This window comes from Euphorbia lathyris, chromosome 6 (assembly GCF_963576675.1).
Source record: "Euphorbia lathyris chromosome 6, ddEupLath1.1, whole genome shotgun sequence".
NCBI classification, from domain to species: Eukaryota; Viridiplantae; Streptophyta; class Magnoliopsida; order Malpighiales; family Euphorbiaceae; genus Euphorbia; species Euphorbia lathyris.
In genome coordinates, this window is record NC_088915.1 from 16901126 (window position 1) to 16912908 (window position 11783).

At 33.7% G+C, this 11783-nt stretch overlaps 1 protein-coding gene across 1 annotated transcript; it reads right to left on the reverse strand.

The window, feature by feature from the left end:
* Window positions 1-676: 676 nt before the first annotated feature.
* LOC136232963 (stomatal closure-related actin-binding protein 1) lies at window positions 677-10479 on the reverse strand. The gene is made up of 13 exons (XM_066022455.1): window positions 10130-10479; window positions 9363-9662; window positions 8844-8972; window positions 7511-7603; window positions 6492-6632; window positions 6198-6266; window positions 4922-5005; window positions 4259-4439; window positions 3911-4027; window positions 3673-3731; window positions 1548-1682; window positions 1045-1194; window positions 677-968 (listed from the first exon to the last, which is right to left on the reverse strand). The coding sequence occupies exons 2-13, from the start codon at window positions 9642-9644 to the stop codon at window positions 924-926; spliced, it is 1485 nt and encodes a 494-aa protein (XP_065878527.1). The 5' UTR covers window positions 9645-9662; window positions 10130-10479; the 3' UTR covers window positions 677-923.
* Between the last annotated feature and the right edge of the window lie 1304 nt (window positions 10480-11783).

Sequence of the window (11783 nt, forward strand, 5' to 3'; positions counted from 1 at the left end):
CTTTCAGAAAATGGGATTTCTATATATTTTTTAGTTATTCATCCTTTTCCTTTCAACTAATTACATTTTTCACCTTATACTTTTTCCTCTCAATTCTAATTCTAATTTCAATTACATATATATACATTTAATTTTGGTAGTATTTTAAGTGCAAGTATTAATGTTCATCAAACTTGACTTGAACTTGGTTTGACTATAATGTTGGTACTACTTTTTTAAGCCATCAATTTGTAATTTTTATTGACATTGAGTCTCATACTAACGAACTTATTAAACCCTCTTAAGTCGTTAATAAAAGATTCAATGTATGTAACAATTAAAACCGAGAGTTTAATACTTCTATTTTAAAGATCGAGAAATTAATCAAGAAAAATTAAAAAGATAAGGAGTTTAAACATATCTTTTTTTTTTTTTTTTTGCCAAAAAGATGCATTCAACTGATTACCCAGTTCCAACTTCCAACTATAGCATCAACAAATAAAGGACGGTGTTATGCACTATACATCCCCGCTAAATTATTTACACATAGTAGTACTGTATTAGCAAAATTCATTAAATAAACGAGTTCAATAAAGTAGAGAATTTCCGTCTTTCTAGGTTTCTCCGTTTTTTTCTACGTTTTTTCGTTTTTCACGTATTTTCCGTAGAAAGTAGAAACTATGTGGTGCTATAGCAATCAACCATCAATCTTGCAACACATGTTATTCATACTACTATAATTACGTTACACTCACACCAATCAAAAAGGCTAACAAAAAATATGCCTTGCTGTTGGGGAAACCAAAAAAAAAAGTTGCCAATTATCACAACAATAACATGCCAAAGCCTCCTCCTACTACTACTACAAACCTATAATACAGGATTCTGAAAACTCAACTTCATAATTACAATCACTGAGATGGAATCAACTCCACGGAACTCGATTATGTCCCCAATCCCGACCGAACATCAGGACCCGCAAGCATGATCTGTCGTTTCAACAATTCGTTACTTCTTTATTGCCGGAAATCACACTAGTAATTGAAAATTCATAGAGATACTTACATTGCAATCGTATGCGAACCTCCGTGCGAGCATAATGGCAGCATTTCTTTCCCTCTCTGATTCAAAAGCTAATACAAAGGAAAGCCCTTTATTTGCTAGCCAATACACTGCCTGTGCTGCTGCATTCCCACCTCCTCGAACTCCGCATAGCTGAAATATAGAGCAAGTGTTATCAAGGATTTCCGCTTGTATGACAATTCAAGCAAGTAAATCCTGCCTATGTTGCATAGAAAGTTTCTGGGTTTCGTGTCTATGTGCACATTGTTGTGTAAGAAAGGTTTCGAGATATGATGTGCATTAATACATTGCTTGTGTGCACATCATGAATTTATTTCTCCCTTATGCGACAAATATAAGACGCTCAAGTGATCATCATGTACTTAATTAAGGATGGAAAATTACGGAAATGTGATCTTTAAATGCGGATTAGAACTTTCGAAATCAAACTATCTTCAGAGAAACAAAAGGAAACGGGGGATGATTTAGTCCGAATTCATCTTTACCTGCATTGAAGCGGAATAATACTCTTTAGCGATTGTTGTCTTTCCTTTACGAAGCTTCATCCTCATTTTTCCCACATGAAGTGCATGAATAGATTCTGATTTATTATCTACACCATCCATCTGTGTAACAACTACCTGAAAAATGAATATGGCGAATATGAAATCCAAAGTATTGATGAGAGAAGAAATCAACACTTATTTTGCAATATGTTCAACTCAAACAAGAAGTTGTCCATGGTTAAATTACATACATGGTGTACAACCTTTGCCCACTTTCACGTTTTGGTGTACAACCTTCAATTTTGCACACAAGAGTGTACAACCTTTTGGTGACATCCCACTAAAGTGCACGGCTGGTAATTGTCACCGATCAACCCGAAGACAATGCGCCACATCATCATTTTTCATCCTACTGTGGGACCCACTCCTTATGCAATTACTGAAGTACACTTATCCCTTTGTGTAATTACTAAAATGCCATTGTCTCCTTCCTTCATTTTCTGCAACTCCTCTCTCTCTCTAAGCACATTGATGAAGTTATTTTAAATATATACTAGCGCGTAACCCCGAACACTGAATGTTATTTTCAACCCGGATTTTATATGAATCTGATCCAGAAGTTCACGAGAGATTCACAAAGGAGTTTGGAGAGAAAGGTTAATCAATATCTTGATATTATCATCTGCACTTGTGAGTTTCAACTGTTATTATTTGTATTTTAGATGTTAACAGTTGAAACTCACAAGTGCGGATGATAATATCAAGATATTGATTAACCTTCCTCTCCAAACTCCTTTGTGAATCTCTCAAGAACTTCTGGATCGGATTCATATAAAATCCGGGTTAAAAATAACATTCATTGTTTGGGGATACGCGCTAGTATTCATTGTTTGGGGATACGCGCTAGTATATATTTAAAATAACTTCATCAATGTGCTTAGAGAGGAGTTAGAGAGAGAGACTTAGAGAGAGAAAGGGAAAGAGAGATAGAGGAGTTGTAGAAAATGAAGGAAGGAGACAATGGCATTTTAGTAATTACATAAGAAATAAGGGTATTTTAGTAATTGCACAAAGGAGTGGTCACACTTTTTTAAATGGGTAGGAAAAAAACTGTTGATGTAGGGCTACCACCAGGTTGCCCGGTAACAATTACAAGTTGTACACTTTAGTGAGAGAACAAAAAAAACAGTGCAAAACTGAAGATTACCAAAGTGTGAAAGTAGGGGAAGGTTGTATACACGTATGTAATTTACCAAGTAAAAGCAAATAAAAAGATTAACCACATCAATAGATTATGCTACAAGTTATTATTTTAAAACCAATTCCAGTAGGCAATGTTGGTTGAACATATATAACCATTATCATTAGTCATCATTAAAATCTAATAAACAAGAACTGTAGCCTCTCATGTATAGGATTCTACGAAATGAATCCACAGGTATTAAATGAAAAGCTTCACACGAGAAATATGGGGAAACAATTTCAAGCATATATTTAGAAAAATATTCAAAGAATCAGACTGATAATGAGATCCCTGCTAGTCTTTTTCAGGGGGTAATAAGCAATTATTGTTCTCTTCTACATAAAAAAAAAGTACATGAAAGATGAGCATTCCTAGTTGACATCATCTTTCTCATAATTTTTTATCGACATCCAAAGTCAATATAGAGCTTTGTACATCATTCGAGTATAAAAGCCTTGTACATAATCCAGACTCAGATTCTAGACACCATTATATGCCCATTACAATTAATTTGGATTCAATGTTAACCACATAGGGATTCATCCAAAAATAGAATACGAGTGCTTAGTGAATTATCATCTATAAATCACACAAAGTTCTCCGGTAGATACTTGATTTATTTCGAAAGTCACAACAAAAACAAAGCCACAATGCCTGATTGTAGAGAATAATAAACTGGAAGGCAAAACTTTGAATATGAAAAGGAAAAGACCATGTCTCTATACATTCGAAGCGCACAGATGCCTCGTTATCTTGAACTGTGCAATACCAATAGTAAGAGCCTCCCTAATTTGACCCATTTTGCAAAACAATTTAACAATATGTGCAACATAAAAATAAGCTAAATAATTTCAAATTCCAAATGATTTAATGACAACTTACATTAAATTCAACATCATGCTTCCGTACAAGTGCCTCTACATAGCTCCCCAGACCAGCAGCTGTCAACAAAGTTATATAAGCTCTCTCACCTTTGTAATTAATTTTGAACATATGATATATAAGCATGTTCATACATGCCAGAGTGAAACACAAAATTTTACAATTAATAGTATAACAGAATTGTGGTTCACTTATATGTCAGCAAACCAAAAACAAATATAAAAGAACAAAAACAGACCAGGATCAATTGCACCCGTGGTAGTCAATAAAACTTTCTGGCCATCAGCAACAATCTCAACTTGCAGGACTCGCCCCACATCAAAAGGTTCTGGAGCGTAAATTGGTTTTGTAGCTCCTGTAAGTTAAATTAGCGAAATTAGCTGAATGTCGCTTTTCAACCCTAACTAAAGGATTACATAACAAGCAATCCAGTTCCAAAAAAAAAAAATTTGGTCGACCAATTAATTGTATTGGCATCTAGATTTTATGAATCAGCATTTTCTAATAGGAGAATCAATGCTTAATCATCTGTAGCCCCCTTTTAAGAGTTCTGAATCATATATGCAAAGTAATTGCATTTAGATACCTGATATAATCTCCTTATTTCCACCCACAGATGACACACGATACCACTGAATTGAACATTTTGAAAGCTCAGGAGCATTATCAAAGCAAGGATTGATCCGCAAATATGAACCCAAAGCTTCAAAGCCATCTAATTCATATGACTGGGATAAGTTCTGCTCCGCTCTCTTGCTCTTTGTCAGCTGGAGAAAAGGTGAAACAGAAAGCAAAAAGTTAAAGAAGTTGGTAACATAATCAAAACAGTGCAACATTTGAATATGTGAATCTCAATGAAATATCATCAGAAACCTGTCTAAGATCTTAAAATAGAATATTCAGATACGTCTGTTCACACACACACACAAAAAAAAAAGGCCTAGTTTCCTGTTCTCCTAAGACCAGCCATAGATAGTGCAGAGTCGCATTGATAATTTTGGAATTTTTAAGTTTTTTTAGGTGCTCATATATTCAAGGGATAAAAAAGGAGAAACAATAATGTCCTTGTATAGCAGTGAAAAAAATGGGTAGCTATATCTCTGAGCAGACATATTTTCAGCACCTTTTGATGTCGACAAACTATTGGTTGAAACAAGGGAAAAATAGGCATGCATAAGATGAATGTTGGGAAATAGGCCTTGCAAGTTTATCATTATCAGAACATGCTCACATGAAGTAATTAACGAACCTCTTTTTGAAGTAGAAGAGAACATTTAGACTTTTCAGCAAGTTGAGTCCTTAATGCTCGTAGCTCATGCTCCATGTCCATAACCTACAAATATGTACAACCTATCAATGATCAACAAATAGAAACAAATGCTTGTCACAAGGTAGAGTTTAGATGCACATAACTAACTACTTAAAATACACTTTCTGCTAGAAGTACATTTACTTAAATGTCTCTGTCACATAGCATGCCCTGGGTGTATCCAGAAAGTTCATACATATAATTTTGATAACAGAAGTAAGCAAAATTTCGAGTAAAGAATAGCTTCAACCTCCAAAAACTTAACTTACAGTGATTTGCATGCAGCTAGAAAATCTTTTCAGCATCATAAATGACTAATATATTGAATGACAACCATGCACATAAACATAGGACACAAATCCAAACACCAGTGTACAAGTAGGAGAATAGTTTCAAAACTGGAGAGCATATTTAAGTCGGAATTTACTTGTGCCTTGATTAACATTTATAAAAGCATGTGCAAATTCCAAACCATTTTCAATTTTTTGACAGCAACTGAAAAAATTAAATCATAAATTCATAACACCAGAATGAAAATATTATAAAGAAGAAAACCCGAAGGACCAAATCTACAGCATAAGCCATAGGGACACTAGACCCCAAGACACGAGCCCAGAAGTTAGATCTATGCCATATTAGGCTCAGAAAAGCCATGCCTTACAGTGTATATGAACAGAAACCTCCAACATACAAAGTTCAATAAAGCACATACATACAATACAAGTTCATCATTAATGCTTCCTCTTCTATAATTTCTAAGAGAATAACGCTGAACAAGAAGCACTTGTTTTTGGCAACTGCTATGGACACCCATGCTAAATGGAAGGGGGAGAGAGACAATTCTATTTTATGGTTAGAACAACAAATAACATTCCCCCACCAGCTTCAAACTTGACTCAATCGCAACAACACCCAAAATTTAAAAGAAAATAACACAGTGCAATATATAAGCATCCAGTAACAAAAATAAAATGAACAGAAATGTAAAATAAAAAGGAAAATCCGTAGGCACCTCAGTGCACATTTTAGGAATTAAACCTAGCCTAAGGCCGTTATTAGCATACTACCTCAAATCTGAGGGAACTTGCATCCTAAGCACACTATTGACAACTACGAACAATATCAAATTTATTACAAGAACTTGGCCACCGAATTGAAGAGCTCATAAACATGTGATTGTGGAAAGTAAATTTAAATTCGAAGACAAAATCCGGACCTTGCTGGGCTGATGCAGCATTTTGATCCTTCTAGCCTCTTGAACCTCCTTCATCAATCCTTCCAAGTCCTAATATTTCAGGGAAAAAATAATAATAACATTAGATTAGATAAACATGCTGTGAGTTTTGCAGAAAGTAGTAAATTAACAAGTTTCAAACGTACAAGACCCAAAAAGATAACATGAGAGGGATGTGGAGTTCCTAATCCATTCCCAAAACCGAAAAACTGCCACTAGTAAGCATTAAAATTCTAATAGGTAATGCAATATAATAGCACACAACCACACACGAACCTGCTTTCCTCCAGCACGGGACATCTGTTCATGTTCTTGAAGAGCTTCTTCCACCCTCTGAACTGCTGCTCTGGCACTCTCAATTTCAGCACGGGCAAAGGCTCGTTCTTCGTCAACAAGTTTCTTGGCATCTTCTGAAGCCTATAAAATGAAAATAAGCACTAAATGAACTAAGAAACTGTTTGCAATTTATCTTCTGGTAAAGGATAGGAAAGAGAAAGAATATATTGTAGAGAGAAGAAAGGGAGTAGCTACGTTCTACTTGGATAAGATATTCAAACTTCAAAAGTTTGACCAGAAAACAATAACCATGGGTAGGAGAAAGAAATTCCTTAAAACAACATTCAGCAATATTCATAAATTCAATATTTTTCTCCCCATGTTTCTGACTTCCAATGAAAATGAAAAGAAATTGAGTTCCTAATGTATATATGTTAGAAGCAAAAACAGCAGATATTTTTGCATCCATAAATGAAATGGAAACAGTAATACAGAACTTTAAGGGAAAATATGCATGCTTTCAATAACTAGAAGAAACATATATCAATATGGATATCTAGGCTAGTGAGTTCATAACCTAAAAGAGACAGGTTTTTTTAGCCAGAATACATTTATGAGTCGGACAAAGTTTTTCTGGAGAAAAGGGCACTCATAACAGTAATAAATTTAGAAAACAAAAAATAAGAACATATTTCTCAAGAATGCATTGGGCACAGATAGCAACATTCCCTTGCCTTTTCTCACTTTTCGTATTTACCATAGCAAAACCTCAAAATATATTGCAATATTATGGGTGTCATTCCCTATTGCATAGAGAGTGAAAGACAAACAGAAAATGCACAAAAATATGCAAAACAAAGTTTACAAGTTTTGCCTATCTATAATTTCATAGGGTCATATGTTATTAAGAACTGACACAACCTAAAAACACAATGACAGCCAAAAAATGTTAATAAGTTACAATAAATTCGAAGCAGGATAGAAGCCACATCAAAAGCTTCTAACGTGATTCTCATTACCTTCTTAAGAAAATTAGCTAACTTCTTCACTTCTGCTTTTTCCTGAATCAACTCTCCTTCCCTTTCAGTCAGCTGAACTGCTAGAGCTTCCACCTGGAACAAATGAACATAATTGGCACATTCTAGTTGTGTTAGTTTAAACCTATTAGTATCAGCAATATATAAAACCAAAATCTACATAAATGCTCCCAGGCGATTCTAGATGAAAAGAAATAAAATTTAGAAAGGCAAAAGCATATTTCTAGTTCCACACAACCCTTTCCATCATATAAATCCTTTTCGATCTTTTTCGCAAGTATTTTTCAGCACTTACACGTAAAGTAATAGCAATAATAAGACGAAAAGGTAAAACAATGCATTCAAGAACCTTGAAGCAATAATGTAAAAGTGAGTACAAATGCGGGTGGATGCCAAAATTAGTCTAGTTCCAAGTACAGAACATTAAAAACATTCTGAAAATGACATATCTGCCTCTATCTCACAGACTTTTAAAGGCACAAGTACAAGACAACAACTATGTAGTCACGGTGAGGATCATGTTGCCCAACTGATACAGGAGCGACAAAGTCAAAATAGTATTAAAACTTTATTTCATGTACTTGGATCCTTCAAAAATATTTCCAGGTTTTGCTTTTACTGCTCAAACTCTTTAGTAAGAGAACACGGCATCTTTAAAGTGGTTGTGCAGTATGTTCTTTGTAAATTTGCAGGAAAGCTCAAATAAAACATGTCAGCTAGAGGAGGTAGAAGAAGCACCACAGGAAGAAAACAATACAAGAAAAGTATCAAGGGAAACAAAGACCATGAAGAATAAGAAAGGACTAGAGGAAGTCCTGAAAAGTTGCAGAGTGGATACACACAGCAGCACCAAGAACTTAACAGCAAAAGTTCCCCTAGATGAGAAGTCTAACAATCAATTTACAACCTTTCATAATCTTCCCCCTTTTGATAGGTAACTGCTACACATTCCATTATACACAGCCAATCCATTAATGTGCCATTAAATGAATAGCTTAAATTTCGGAAAAACTATGACCTTCCTATCTGCATCAATCATGTTCTGCAGATTACCATGGAAGAAATATCATTTAATAACGCAGAGATCAAACTTACAAACTACATTATATTTCTCTAGCAGAAAAGGTCTTGATATGTAGTCAAAATTCAACACCTATTTCTCAGTTGCCTAAGATGCATTTTCAATTGCATCATTTACAAAATGATTTCCCTGTTTGTACGGAAATAAAGGATAGATAAGACTACAAGCCACATGTTGCATAAGATTGCATGAAGTGAAAAAGAATTTTAAAAAGCAGTAACAATTGATACTAACCATTGTTATTGCTTCCTCTACATCATCCTTGTTTCTGCCTGCCACACGTCCTCTTAAGCATTCTAGCGCATCTCTAAGCTTCTTTAAAAGAACATGCTTTTCCAATGAAGCTGCCTCTCGTAGTCGGGCCTGTAATCCATAGATACTAACCTTATATTTTGATCATCTAGATTTAAATTTGTTGAGAGATTAATTTTCAGAATGCTCCTCAGCTTGGATAGAAAATAAAAAACATGAGAGAAGGAAAAAGTATCCTGATATCAGGTGACTAATAGGAATAAGAAAAAATTCCCGATATCACACAATTGAATTTCAAATTGTCAACTTCCACAGATCAACAATTTTTATCTAAATCCAATAATAACTCCAAAATAAATCATAAAAGTTTGACATTGTGTCAAATCAATTCTTCAAGATAAGTCAACTTGTCAAATTAAAACCAGGCTTTTCAACAATTGATGTAAACTTGTAAGCAAAAGCAAACTCTCATAAACGTAGAGCTATTCAAGCAAATTTCACCTCTTCAGATAACTTAGCAGCAGCAGCCAATCCCTTCTCAAATTTACTGGTGAGATCACGAACAGAAAGGCGTTTCTGCTGTTCCAAGAGCAACGCAGTCTCACGAGCCACAACCTCCTTCATGGAGAGCGCTTTAGGATCATCTTTTGCATCAATAATCTGATTATTCGCTCCAAGTTTGTAATTAGGAAAGCGACTTGAAGCAAAAATTACATCAGCTGATACAGCTGGGACAGCATCTTTCTGCATAGTATCTCCAAAATCACGACTTACCCTCGTCATTATTCCAAACTAACTACCCTGTAACACAATCAGAAAGAGTAAGTTTAACAAAACAAAGAAATTAATTAAGTCAGCTCATAATCATTGTAAAAAGACTTCTCAACCTAAAAGCAAATTGTGGGTCAGCATTTACCAACCGAAATTACCCAATTAAGCAGACAAATAAAAAAAAGAAGATAACCGATTTGTTTGTTAAGAAAGTCGGAACGGAAAGAAAACAACCCCAATTTCTCAATTTCACTCTAATCAGCTGAGAAATTCTTCAAATTAGAATAAAATTATGTTTCTCTCAGGTTTCTCGGCAACCAAACAGCCAATTAGAACTAAAAAAAATAGAACGTTTATTCTTTTGCATCATCCGTGAGTTGCTATCAGACAAACAAACCCTCAAAAAAAAGATAGTAGCAGTGGTCATAGCAGCTGAAGTTAGCTAAGAAAATAAAAACTAAAGATAAGCACATTTGATTGATCAGAAAAAAACTTACATAAAGAGGGAAAGATGTCGAAACTCAGTAGAGCTAAGTCGTCAGAGGAAGAAAAGAAAACGAAACCCTTAAGTTGAGAATGGGGACAAAAAGGGGAAGTTGGACACAGATCATGAAATAGTGATATAGGAGGAAAAACCAGAAAAATACGAAATGGGAATTCCGAGATTGTTAGATCAGGGAATAGGAAAATCTTGGGGTTTGGAAAGCAGAAAGAGAGAGAGAGAGACAGAATGATAATTTTTCTGACAAAATTCAAAATAGTAGAGGAAGAAGAAAGAAAGAAGAAGGAGAAGAAAATGATGAGAAAAAAAAGAGTAGTATGCAGAGGCAGAGGTGGGCTGGCTTGCTTTTTGAAAAGGGGGCAAATAAATAAAAAGACAAGGCAAACTAAAAGCCGCCCTTCAGTGTTTTTTTTTATTTTTATTGTTTTTTTTTTCTTAAAGTAAATATTAAAAAAAGTTTAATATCAAAAATTTACTTCATTTCTATTGGTTGTGGATAAATTACAAAACAAAAAAAACAAATAACCATGTGACGTGGTAGGAATATAATTTCGCAATGAATATTTGTTAATCAACCTTCAAAAATTTAAAGAATTATGAAAAATACGAAATACTATTGAATATTAAAAATTAGTGTAAAGTATAAAAAAAACCCTTGTGGTTTCTGACTTTTGCAAACAAAGTCCCGTGTTTTAAAAAAGAAGAGATTTTTTATAGATGCCGTTAAGTTGGGTTGACCGGGCACTTTGACTGAAAATTGCACCAAGGGCAATTTCGTCCTTTCGCATCCCAATCTATATACATAATATAAAACAGTAACCATGGAACTGAGGTGTCACTTCCTCCTTTTTTAGTGATAAAAAATTTAATATATTAATTTTAATTTTATTATATATATTTATCTATAAAAAGATTATTTTATCCGTATTATATCTAAGAGTTCTACAGAATTTAAATTAATCCCTAAAATCTCTTTAATTCTCTACACATCTATCTATATATATATAATATAAAACAGTAACGATGGAACTGATGTGTCACTCCCTCATTTTTTAATGATAAAAAATTTAATATATTAATTTTAATTTTATTATGTATATTTATCTATAAAAAGATTATTTTATCTCATATATCTAAGAGTACTACAGAATTTAAATTAATCCTTAAAATCTCTCTAATTCTCTATATATCTATATATAATATAAAACAGTAACGATGGAACTGAGGTGTTACTTCCTCCTTTTTTACTGATAAAAAATATAATATAATATATAATATATTAGTTTTTATTTTATTATTATATTTATCTATAAAAATATTATTTAAAGTAAATGTGAAAATCAAATAATAATATTTAATTTATATAACACATTTATGTCATTAATTGTAATTATTAGATTGTATTTTTATTACTATTTATATATTAAGATGAATTCGTGCATCGCACGGGCCAAAAACTAGTTGTGGTATAAAAGGCTTGAGAAATTCCATCCCCCAAATTCGCTCTTCCTCTTCTTTTTTGGTCCATATAGCCTTTGGTTCAAAATTTCCAGGACTGCAGTTCATTGTGGTATGTCTTTTTAAGTATTTATAATGGTTCTAAGTATTGAGTTGGTAGGCTTTGTTGGATTGCTATTGATGCTTGGAAA